The following is a 12,923-nucleotide window of genomic DNA, read 5'->3' as shown; positions in this document are numbered from 1 at the left end:
TCCTTGCTTGGTGGGAAGTCGGCTTCTCCCTCTACCCCTCTCCCTGCTTATACTCTGTCCCTCAGACAGATAAATAAAATATTTAAAAATGAGATTACTAGGGGTGCCTGGATGGCTCAGTTGATTAAGCGTCTGCCTTCAGCTCAGGTCATGATCCCAGGGTTCTGGAGATAGAGCCCTGCATTGAGCTTCTTGCTCAGCAGGGAGCTTGCTTCTCCCTCTCCCTCTGCCCCTCCCCCCTGCTTGTGTGCACGTACACTCTCATGCTCACTTTCTCTGCCTGTCAAATAAATAAATAAAATCTTTTTTAAATAAGACTATTAGTTCTAATAATAGAATTAGTAACAGATATAAAATACCAAACTCTGGAATTTTTTGCTAATTATACAAGTGTGCAGTTTGTGTATGTGTGTTGGGGGGGTAGTTTGAGGTCATTTGTACCCCGAGATGAGTGATCTTAATTAAGCACAGATTTTAAACTAAATATTGGCAAAGTGCCACATACTAGAACCACTGGCACTTTAGCATGGGGTCACCAGTACTCTCAGAAGAAAATGAAATAATGTATGAAGGAAAAGAGAAGTGAAAACCCAGAGCAGCTAAAGCCATGAAGCACCCTGGGAAGATGGGGGATGAGGGTGGGGAGAGGCTAACTGGTGTTAAGTGCAGGATCTACACCATAAAAAGCTTGAAATTGAGAGCATCACAGTTTTAATGAAAAAGGGTGCAATCTGCTCTAAAGAGCCCCACGGTGACAAAGGTGAGAGAAATTGCTCATCTCATGGCAGAGTTCTGTTACTGTGACTTATCAGAGAGAAATGAGGTAAGAGGTGTGAGGTGATTGCACTCTTCACTCCTGATTACTAAATACTGATGCATTTTCCTCATAGTTCAAAAGGGGAGATGGAATAGGGATGGAAGGGGGCATACGAGGCAGGGTTTCAGGCTGCCATATTCTGTAGAATGAGGGCTCTGAGGAATCTTCCATAACCCTTCACTTCTTCCATCTAGTTTCACTTTCTCCATTCACACTCTTGATCCTTTGCTGCAGCCTGTCTTGATCCGCTTGCCAACGCCTTCCTCTTCCGAGCCGTTCTCTTCTCACAGAACTTTCCCATGCTGGGAAGGAAATCTCTAGAAAACCCCACAGATGGTCTCATCTCCCTATCCCAGCCCGCTCCATGGTGGCCATATACTTTCAGTTTCTAACTTCTGGTCAAGTAGAGAAAAGGAACTCACTGTCTAGGCTCCTGTGACTGTGTGTGTCTGTGTGTTTGTGTCTGTGCTGGAGGAGAAAGTGGAGGTTGAGAAAAAAGGAAGCAGAACACTTCTCTTTTCTTTTTCCTATGTCAAACTACATCTTTTTCAGCCATCAAGAGATTTTACTTCAAATTTCATATGCTTTTAACAAAGTAAGTTTGGTTTAGCTGGTTTATACTACCTATACATAAAAATAGGATTACCAGGGGCACCAGGGTGGTTCAGTCAGTTAAGTGTCTGACTCTTATCTCTGCTCAGGTTTTCATCTCAGGATCATGAAGTCAGGTCTCAGTGTGAAGCTTATCAAAAAAAAAAAAAAAAAAAAAAGAATAACCACTAGAAGTAGTAGATGAAATTAAGATCTCTTTGAGATGACAGAGTAGGAGGCCCAGGAAAAATGAAAAGACTTACATTGTATAATTGTCAATACTTAAATATTATCTTAAGATCCAAATAAGTCACTAGTAAGATATCTATGAAAACACTTCAATTATCTACAGGTTCATTGGTCAAATTCCTGAGAGACTGTTCTGTAATTTGGTATATTTAGTTAACTCAGTCTAAGTGAATTACACAGTAAGCAAATGTAAATTAAATCTGCTATAAAAACTTTATACAATTCACTAAGAATAAATGGCTCTAGGACTGTTTGTTGTTCTCTACTATCTGCATCAGACTCTCTATTCTCTGCCTCCTGACACCATGCCATTGGCATCAAAGAGTCAAAAACTTACAGCAGAGCAAATTTCAGAAACAAATAGGGAAGTCTTATTAAACTTCCTTATACGTTTCGCGTAAGTCATCAGAAGCCGTGACAAAGTCAAACGGTGTTGGTGTAGGAGCTATTTGGTAGGATAACCAGAAAGCGGTTTGAAGACTCTCCTTTGTAGAAAGGTGGTGATTTTCAAGCCTGGTCTATAAAGACAGAAGATACACAAAAGCCCAATGGATCCATACACCTTGAGAGTCCCAGATGACACAGAATGTGGAAAATGGGCCATCACCATCTGAGTTTTACCAGCTCCTGAATATCTTGCTTCCTCTTCTTCAATTCACTCTAAAAGAGAGAACACAGGGGGAGCAAGGACAGGCTCCAGACCAACAGGTGCCTGAGGTAATATAAGAGGGAATGATGATAGAGAGGTTTTCTGCTAGGGTACTTAGGCCAGCCCCCAGCAGGACAACGGCCAAGTTCACCTGTGCTGAGGGGAGTCAAACAACACAGCCCCCAGAGAGAGACTCCACTCACTCCAGGTATCTTCTTCTGACTAGATTTACATCTCACCACACAAGGTGGGTAGATGGGGTTGTCTGCAATTCCAGATCCACCTTTACAAGTCACTGAGAAAAATGTAAGGACTTCCCCCCCACTGCTTCCGCCACCAACTCCTCCTCCTCCCTGTGCCCTTGCCCAGTCTGCAGCAGCCTGATCTTGCCCCAAGAACTCAATTTGCGGTAAGAAGCACGTTCCCACATCCTGTTGAAGAGGGCCCTGGTCCTGCCTCCAACCTCAGAGGCTCAGCCAACTGGAATGTACCACAGCCGATTTGCAATGAGGTAGAGACTCTAGTAGACAGAGAGCTCTTAAAAATAGATTCATGACTGGGCCTCAACACTCTTGTCCCCAGCTATCTGCGTGCTTAGTCATGCTGAAATTCAAATAAATTCAGCCCATCAGCCAGTGTGGTAAGTGTGATTAATATTACGGAAAGAAATGAGCCAGGCATTAGGGAGTGCTTGCAGGAATGCATGGTGGTAGAGGGGGGCTGTTTTTGAGGAAGAAAAATAAAACTAAGTTCCTGCTTTTACATCTCCTTGGGGAAACAGAGTATACACCATAAGTACTTAAATTATGACCCACTAAGTACCTAAATATTTAGACGGTGTTTACGGGGCTGCAAAAAGTTACCACATTTTCCTTCTCTCTTGCCCAACCTCCCATCTACCATCTTGTGAGAAGTTGTCCCAAGTACCATATTTCCAGGCAACTTCTATTAACTCTATCTTTACAGCCAATACCAAGGAGAAAGGTTTTATTATGTAATTTCTGACAATAAACAGTTTTAAGAAAGCTTATTTTCAGATTAAAGCAGTTCCCTTTTCCAAGCTTACTGAATAGAGAAGATTAAGTCTCTTCGAAAAGAAAAGTTATCACTCCTGTGCATGTGCACGTGAGTGCCTACTCAGAAGGGATGGGGAACTTGGTCATGGGGACCGTATCTGTTATTTTCTTTAATCTAGGCCATAGAAACTAGTGAAGTTGAGTAGATTGCTCTGTGAAGGTTTGAACTGCTTGAGCATGTTACAAAGGTTCACCAACCTGCTTCCTACCTCTAGGATGGAAAGTTTATTTGGCTTAAGAAAAGACTTTCTATCTTCTTCATCTTTTTATTATACCATTTTATCAATCCTTTGCTGAATGCACTGGAACAACATGAGCCGTTGCCCTGGTCGAAGCTGGGCTCTCTCACGCGGCACCCCGTCCTCAGCTGCCTTCTTCCCTCTTCCATTCGCTCTGACTACAGTCTCCGAAGCCTTGGGTAGGCCTAGAGCTGGCTTCCTGGAACGTTGATCCTCTGATGCCATCATACCTGGAGTCCTGTCCCAGGTAATGGTGGCATTTTATTCTATGAGAAGAACCATCAATTCAAGACCAGAAGTCATGGGTAAAATATGACTTAACAATAAAAAAAAAATCAGTAACATAGTAAGAAAGAAAATCCACATACAATAAAATTGATCAATGATAAAAGAAAGAAACAAACCAATGTGGGTAAACTCTTATTCATTGCTGTCTCCCTCATGATTAAAAGCATTACATAAAATCAAGAGCAAATGACTTTCTTCTCTTTTTCCCTGGGCTCTGTATAGGGAAGAATGACAGCATGCATAAAGGCGGTTTGCTCTCTTCATGCTTTAATTACAAAAGTAACACAAATACATCTTACGGAAGTAAAGGGAGGCTTCAGTTATTTTGAAATTATTAGTTACCCATGATTCACTGTTGTTTTATTTCTTTTGAGCTTTATAAGTGAAACTTTACAAAGATGAGACTTTCAAAGATATGGAACTTTGAAAACAATCTCTAATTGAGGTGGTTGTATTTTTTAGGGATTTGGGGTTTTTGTTTCTTTTTTTACACAGTTGTTTATAGGTCTTAGGTTATATTCTATTACAAAAATTAAAGGTGGGCTTTCTGGTAAGATGTTTCTAATAACCCAGGAGTAATAAGATTAACTCAGGGCTTCTCAGCTTTGGGACTATTTGGACTGATAATACTTTGTTGAGGAGCTGTCCTGTGCATTGTGAGATGTTCAGCAGTACCTCTGATCTCTACACACTAGATGCCAAAAGCACTCCTTCATTCCATCATTTCTTTTTTTTAAGATTCTATTTATTTATTTGACAGAGAGACATCAAGAGGGGGCAACACAAGCAGGGGGAGTAGGAGAGGGAAAAGCAGGCTTCCTGTAGACCGGAGCCCGTTGTGGGTCTCAATCCCAGGACCCTGGGATCACGACCTGAGTCTAAGGCCAATGCTTAACACTCAGCCACCCAAGCACCCCATCAGTCTGTCATTTGTTTGTTTGTTTTTTTTTTAAGTTTTATTTATTTATTTGACAGAGAAAGAGATCACAAGCAGGCGGAGAGGCAGGCAGAGGGAGAGGGAGAAGCTGACTCCCTGCTGAGCAGAGAGCCCGACGTGGAGCTCGATCCCAGGACCCTGGGATCATGACCTGAGCTGAAGGCAGAGGCTTAACCCATCAGTCTGTCATTTCAATCAAAGATTTCTCCAGACATTGCCCAAAGTTCTTCTCATTGAGAACCATGGGATTAATCTAATATTCAATATATATTTAAAAGTAAGAGGACTGCAGAATGCCTGGGTGGCTCAGTCGTTAAGCGTCTGCCTTCGGTTCAGGTCATGATCCCAGGGTCTGGGATTGAGTCCCATGTTGGACTCCCTGCTCAGCGGGGAGTCTACTTCTTCCTCTTCCTCTGTTCCTCCTTCACCAACTGGTGCTCACTCTCTCTCTCTCTCTCAGATAAATAACATCTTTTTTAAAAAAAGAAAAAAAGTATAAGGACTATAAAAATAAATCCAAAACCAAGCAAAACCCTGTTATCAACAAAAGTCACATGGTGTTTTTAAGATTCTGTATGAAATTATGTAGACAAGTTGCTACAAAGAGAAACATTTTCTTAATGTGTACAGTTTCTTGATGTCTCTCCTAAATGTCATCTCAGTCTTTGTTGAAGTATGTACTTGATCCATTCTCTTCATATTGCTAAAAGCAAAGAATGATTTCCTGGAATCTAGAGTTATGAACTAGAAACACAGAGGATATAGCAAAACCCTTTTTGCTCGCAGCCATCTTCCTAGGGGACGTGGCAGATGTGGTGAGTTTTTGGCAGTAAAGATAACATAAATCTGAGGAAGGAAAAATATATGGGAGCTAAAGGAAATTCGTCTCTATCAAGAGCATTACACAATTACATCTGTGTAATTACAGAGCAATGAGTTGGGGTAGTTTGGACTAAAGGTTATCTAGGCACACAACAGATGGAAATAATAGTGAATTGCTTCAAATGACTTTGGAAAAGAAACTTAAGTAATTTGAGATGAAATGTTTGATTTTACTTAAAATATCCTGAACTCTGAGGTCTTCCAGATGTAAAATACTGCTTCTTAAGAATAAGTAGAAGCCCAATCTTTAAATCATTAAAAGTTAAAAAGGTCCTACAAACTAATGTCAAGTGTTAATAAGGGGAAACTAGAGGCAAACTATAGAACAACCCTCTGTACAATCTTTTCACTAAAACTGTTCTAAAAATAAAAAATAATACTGTTATTATTCTCATTTTACGGATGAAGAAAACTGAGTCTGAGGGAGGTTAAGAAACCTTGTAGGTCATGTGGCCAATAAATGGCAAAGTCAAGATTTGAACCCAAGTGGATAATTCTAGAGTGTGGATTATTAACCATGACGCTGCCCTGCCTCCTGCGACTGGGTGGGCGACTAAGAAACTTACATTCCAATTCTAAATCAACCACATCCATATTTTCTAAACTAAAACGAGGATGTAGAGTTTGAATGAGTTCGTGTGTTTCATGGGTTTTCCCCATGAAATCCAAGGCAAGAACTTGCTGTAACTAAGTAGGATATTGCTTTAACCCTTTGGTTGCCATTTCCTCTCTAGTGCAGTGAGAGAAGAGGGTCAGATGATTCCCAAGGCTTCTCTTGCTGTATAAAAATAGGAAACTCTCTTACATTCAGAGCACTTTTTAGAATACCTGACAGAGATTAGCTTCATCATCCTAACAGCCCATGACACAGTCTTATGATTCCTACGATAGAGGTAAGCAAACTAAGGTCCAGAGAATTCATGCCCTGCCCTGGGTTAAACACCTGGTAAGATTCAAACCCAGGCAGTCTGACACCCTAGTCTCTGTAATTAACCACTAAGAGGCAATGTAGCCTCTTATTATAATCTAGAATATAAATTGCAACATACAGACTAAATCCAGAATAAAAGAGTTCTTCGCTGAGATAGATTTTCTTACATGTGTGAAGGGAGGAACAATTTTTTTTTAGACTTATTTGTTTATTTACTTGAGATAGAGCACGCACATGTGTGCATGACCACGAGCCAGGGGAGCAGCAGAGGGAGAGGGAAAAGCGGACTCCCCGCTGAGCAGGGAGCCCAACACGAGACTCAATCCCAGGACCCTGGGATCATGACCTGAACTGAAGGCAGACTCTTAACCAACTGAGCCACACAATTGCCCCAGGAGCAAATTTTTGTATTAATAATTCTTTTTTTTGTATTAATAATTCTTTTTTTATTAATAATTCTTTTTTTGTATTAGTAAGTCTTTATGCATCTTGTGTTGAGGTTCAGAGTCCTCTGCTGCTGTCATCTCCTTGGGAGGGTTCAGGGAAGGACCTATTTTCTCCCATTCCGTCCCCCAACACCCAAACTCCCCTTTCCATCTTCTTTCCTATTGCTTTTAGGAATTGTTTGAGGATTGGAGGAAATCATGAGGATTTAAAAAAAAAAAAAGTACTCAAGGAAGACAAGGTAGAAAACAAGATGTTCTCAGCAACTTGGAGATAGGGTAGTAAGTTAAAGGAGCTGCTCTCATCTGGTTTTCTCCTTCTAGTGCCGAATTCCCTTTCTCCCATCCTGCAAACACAGGGGCACTGCCATTTGGTACAAAGGAAAACTCCAGCTGAGGGCACCATTTCTTTTAAATTGTTCTTTACAGTATTCAGTTCTGTGCCAACTTTTATTTCCCCAAATATGCAATAGAAGCCTGAAGGTGCCAGGCTCTGGTCCAGGTGTTGTGGGGATATAAAAAGGAACGAGACCCCTTCTGGACTTCAGAGCCCCAGACACGCCTGCCTGCTCATCTGGTTCCAGTTGAACTCAATATTTATAAATAAGTCAGAAAACTCACTTATTACTTACTTATCCAAATGAGTGAGTTTTTCTGCCACATCTCCTGTTTAGCAAGCAGACGCACCTTAACTGCAGACAGAACAGGAGAAATCTTGCAAACCACAGAACAGTTGAACGTGGCCATGCTGTAGAAAACATACAGCCTGAATTTACAGAAAAGCTTACTTTCATTTTTTCAAGTGTAGTTTCTATTTATGAGGCTCACTGTAAAATATAGAAGTCCCTTATTAGCCACTTCCATATTTTTTTTTTCAAATAAAACAAAGCAGACAAATGCAAAGTAAAGAGTAAATCCAACAGGAGAGCTGGAGAAACAGTGAGGCAAAGAAAAAGGTAAATTGTTACTTAAAAAGAAATGAGCAAGTCAGTGTAAGAGAAGCAAAAAAAAAAAAAAGAAGAAGAAGAAGAAAGCAAAAATCCAAAAGAGTATATGCACAACAATAGCCCTCCCCCTTCAAGAAACTCTCACAGACTATTTTGCCATAGAGGAAGATAAATGTTACAATGTCTTCCTAACCAATCAGCGACAGGGCAGGCCTCAAACCAGGAAGCCCTGTAGAGTGGAGTATTTTAACTTGTGCAATTAAGACTTCTGGCTCTCAGCTAGTTTTTGTTCCCTGTGCTTGTAGGATACAAAAGCAGATGTGAAGTCCCTCATGGCGAAATTTAATGCAGGGGGCAACCCCACAGAAGAGGTCTCTGTCAGCAACCGCCCCTTCAAAGTCACTGGGCAAAACTCACCTTCAGGAGTACAGGCCAGAAAGAATCTCTTCGACAACCAAGGAAATGCCAGCCCTCCTGCAGGACCTAGCAACGTACCTAAGTTTGGGTCCCCAAAGCCACCCTTGGCGGTGAAACCTCCATCTGAGGAAAAGCCTGACAAGGAGCCCAAGCCCCCATTTCTAAAGCCGACGGGAGTGGGCCAAAGATTTGGACCGCAGGCAAATTCAGCCACCAGAGACCCTGAGGTGAGAGTGGGATTTCCGAAACCTATGGGCCCCAAGCCTGTCACTGTGCCCAAGGAGGATGCCAAACCTGTTTTTCCCTGGCCCCCTGGGAATAAGCCTTCGCCTCACAGTGTAAACCAAAACCATGACTTAAAGCCACCAGGCCCCAAGCCAGGGTCTCATCCTCTAGCCCCGGAAGCAGAGCAGAAGCAAGCATTCCCCAAGCTGGCTGGGGCTAAAGGCAAGTTTGTGTCAGCCTCACAAGACCATGACCCCAAACCCCTCTTTCCCAAGCCCGCCTTTGGCCAGAAGCCATCCCTGAGTATTGATGACAGTCATGAAGACGAGAGCCCCACCAAGAATGTGTCTCTACAGAAAGGACCCCCAGCTCCCTTAGGAGCCAAGGCCAAAACAGGCCCTTTAAAGCCAGCAAGGGAAGACCAGGAAACTAAAGACCTCGGAGGCGAGATGTCCAGTTCGCCCTTTTCTGGTGTGTTTCTGAAGCCTGCTGCCAACAGAGGAAGCCCGGGCCTCTCCAGAAATGCTGAAGAGAAAAAAGAAGAAAGGAAGATAGATGCTGCTAAGAACATCTTCTTGAACAAAATGAATCAGGAAGAGCCGGCCCCTGGGACTCCTTCTGCCAAGTTCCCTAAGATGCCTTCTAAGTTGGCAACAACGGGGCCATGGAGCCAAAGCCAAGACAAGGAAAAGGGAGACAAGAATGCAGCCACCCCCAAGCAGAAGCCCCTGCCTTCCTTGTTTGCCTTGGGCCCGCCGCCGCCAAAACCCAGCAGACCCCCACACGTTGACCTGACGAAATTCCGAAAAGCCACTTCTGGAAACAGTGAGTATTTTTCTCATTCCCTAAGTAACATGTTGTGTTCTGCCGCAGAGGTTTTGTTTGACCTTCTGGGGGAAAAATTATACCCAGGAGTGATTCCATCCCTGGTACTCCTGAATCTGTGGTGACTTTTCTTTGGCAATCTGTTTTTGCTTTAGTGGAAGGTCTGAGAGGTAAAAATTCTCAGTTCCGTGTGAAAATGCGTCGGGGCCCACCTTTGGGGGCTGGAGGAAAATATATCCATTTCACTGATAAATGGTTTTGCTTTCATTTACATCCTTAGCCGGCTTTCATTTCTGTTCAATGAGACTGAGGTGTGTTACCCTTAGTACCACAGGAAGATGATAGACCTCTAGGTCGGTGGTTCTCAGACTGGGTCAATTTTGGTGCCCGGGGACATTTGGCCGTGTCTGGAGGCAGTTTTGACTGTCACAACTGGAGGGTGAAGCTGGCCTGTGGCAGGCAGAGGCCAGTGAGGCTGCAGACATCCTGCACTGCAGACAGTGGCCCCTTGCAACAAAGTAACCGGCCCAAAATGTCAAGCGATTTGCAACGTCCAAAAAGTCATCATGTGTTTCCTAAGCCCAGTATTCAAACCAGAGATGAGCAGAGCTCCCGAAATGCCACTTTCTGTTTTATATTTTAACTGTTTCCTATTTCTCAATATAAAGCTTTCTGAACTTCGCTGATTCCTCAAATAGTACAGAGCTAGGACCATAAGCCAGACAAAGGGACACATTAGAGCCCTTCTGGGACAATAGTTTCATATCCTACCAAAGATGTGACAATCCTATGGCACACGCTAAAATTTGATGCTGAATGACTTGGTAAAGATTTATAACCCCACGCAGTGATGACAGAAGCTCACTTATGCCTGAAATAATTAACACTTTAGGCCAATAATGTGCAGTTATTGTTTATTATTGGGGAAGGTGGAGAAAGGATGCTTATACATAGTGGAATAGGGACCACACCACTACTAGACACATTTATTTTATATTTATATTATAAATATAATAATTTATATATTTATATGCTACAAATATATGAATTATATTTTATTATACTTATATATAAATATAAATAGTAATTTATATAAATAAAATATTTATATTATATAAATATGATATATTTATATTTATTTATAAAACTATGATCTAGGGGGGCACCTGGGTGGCTCAGCCATTAAGCGTCTGCCTTTGGCTCAGGTCATGATTGCATCAGGCTCCCTGCTCAGTGGGAAACCTGCTTCTCCCTCTCCCATTCCCCCTACTTGTGTTCCCTATCTCACTGTCTCTGCCAAATAAATAAATAAAACCTTTAAAAAGAAACAAAAACAAACAAAAAACTATTTAGAAAACTATTTAAAGAAGGTCTAGGTATAATGGTTGTTTTCTTTTTCCAGCTCTACAAAGGCATCTTTCAATGTATCATTTGCAATGCAGCAGCAAGCAATAGACCAATATTCTTGCTGTTGATCAACAGATTAGTGATGTAACCCCCCATTAATCTATCATGTAGAAAGCACATTTGAAGTGATGCCACAATCATCCGTCTTCTAGAAAGGCTCAGCCGTTACACTTGTGTCTCCTCATCTGTCACCTTCTCATGTTAATACTGGTCCATAACTCAGAAATGTTATTTTTGTGAAAACTTCTAAAAGACCCCTTTCCTTAGCTCTTCTGTGCCTGGGATAAACAATGAACTCTCATAGCCTCCATCTTATAACTCTAACTTCAGACCAGGGAAATGGTCGTCGTGTTAAGCAGAAATCCTTGGGAGTTTCCTTCCATGTGCTGCATCTTTATTTCCACTCAGCTACCAGGTTCGGGTGGCAGTCACCGGTTGTCTGGTGTGATGATGTTAGAATGCTAATGAAGTCCTCTGGCTTGATGGTTCTGGCAAGGTCAGTGTCAAGCTGACTTTCAGGGCAGCAGGGTTCCCAGGGACCCAGGCCAGACTCCCTAGTAAGCAGAGTGGATCCTTGCCCGCTTTCTGCCTTTCCCCCCATCCTGACCTCCATCCCCTCTGCTCCTTTGCCCCCAGGATAGACACAGTTTAGACTCTCAATCCTCCCATAATGTCCTGCACCTCTAACTCTGGTCCCTTGGGAGGTAGTATGCTCCAAAAGGGACCCTATTTCCTCTTCATCCCCCTCTTTCACAATCAAAACTCAGTCCTTCTTGATTTGAACAGTCCTCTGGTTAGTGTCAGGACAAAGCAATCTGATTTCTAACTTTTAAATTATGAATAACACCCCTTTAAAGCATTCGCATTTTTGTAAGCATTTGAATTTTTTTTTAACTTTTTCTTAAGATTTTGTTTATTTATTTATTTGAGAGGAGAGAAAGGGAGAAAGAAGGGATAAGGGCCGCGGGAGCGGGAGAGAAGGACACTCCACGGAGCACAGAGCAGGGCGTGATCTCAGGACCCTGAGAACCTGACCTGAGCAAAACCAAGAGCTACACACTTAACCGACTGAACCACCAGGCAACCCCAACATTTTTTTAACTTATTTTTAAATAGAAATTACATCTGGCTCAAAAACAGAACAACAACGAAAACAAACCCAACAAATATAAAATGGCATACAGTCCTTCTCTGTCATTTTCTGGATCTTCCCAGCCTCTGCCCTACAAAAGCCTCTTTTCTTAATTTCCATATCCTTCCATATCCTTCCTTAGATTTATGTAAGCAAATATAAATATAGATACTAATTCCCCCAGCTTTATACTTCAGAAGGAAGATATTATGTGCAATGCTTTGATCTTTGCTTTTAAAAAAAATAATAAATTTTATACATCTTTTCATATTTTAGTAAGAAGTAACTGAAGGGCACCTGGGTGGCTCAGTGGGTTAAGCTGCAGCCTTCAGCTCTGGTCGTGATCTCAGGGTCCTGGGATCGAGCCCTCTCTCTTCCTGCTGTTCTGCCTACTTGTGATCTCTCTCTGTGTCAAATAAATAAATAAAATCTTAAAAAAAAAAAAAGGGGGAACTGAACATTCCTTAGAGTTTCATAATATTCTGATAAATAAATGACCACCCCAACTGATTGAACATTATGCATTGTTTCCAAATTTTTCTTTTCAAAACCATGCTACAAAAAATAACTTGGCATATATGTTATTTTCTGAACAGTGAGAATTTCTTAAAAGGCAGGTCTGATGACTGATCCCACCTCTGCTGCTTTTATGAAACCATACTAAGTAATTTAGCCTTCCACTTAGGAAGACTAAGACTATACCAGATTTAGAAAGTAGATAGTGTTCGAATTAACCGATGTTTCATCTAATAACTCTGCAGGTTTTTCATCTAATAACTCTAACACTATTTCCTTAGCCACCTCCCTCATTCCCTCCTTTCCAGGTTCACATCCAATTCCTTAAACCTCTTCCCCATGCCCACCCACC

At 41.9% G+C, this 12,923-nt stretch overlaps 1 protein-coding gene across 4 annotated transcripts in view; it reads left to right on the top strand.

Annotated features, from left to right (window-relative positions):
- The window catches only part of FYB1 (FYN binding protein 1), a 154,614-nt gene that overhangs the window by 50,996 nt on the left and 90,695 nt on the right, over positions 1–12,923 (top strand). For 3 of the 4 annotated variants that reach the window (XM_059417033.1, XM_059417035.1, XM_059417032.1), the window contains exon 2: positions 8,355–9,516. In XM_059417033.1, the coding sequence (XP_059273016.1) occupies positions 8,382–9,516 (1,135 nt within the window). In that variant the 5' untranslated portion in view covers positions 8,355–8,381. Of the gene's footprint in view, positions 1–3,823; positions 3,869–8,354; positions 9,517–12,923 lie in introns of those variants that run through there. The other variant, XM_059417034.1, reaches the window with a different exon arrangement.

The sequence above is a fragment of the Mustela nigripes genome, chromosome 12 (assembly GCF_022355385.1).
Source record: "Mustela nigripes isolate SB6536 chromosome 12, MUSNIG.SB6536, whole genome shotgun sequence".
NCBI lineage: Eukaryota > Metazoa > Chordata > Mammalia > Carnivora > Mustelidae > Mustela > Mustela nigripes.
Note: the sequence above shows the minus strand (reverse complement) of the source record. Positions and strands in the feature narration are given on the sequence as shown.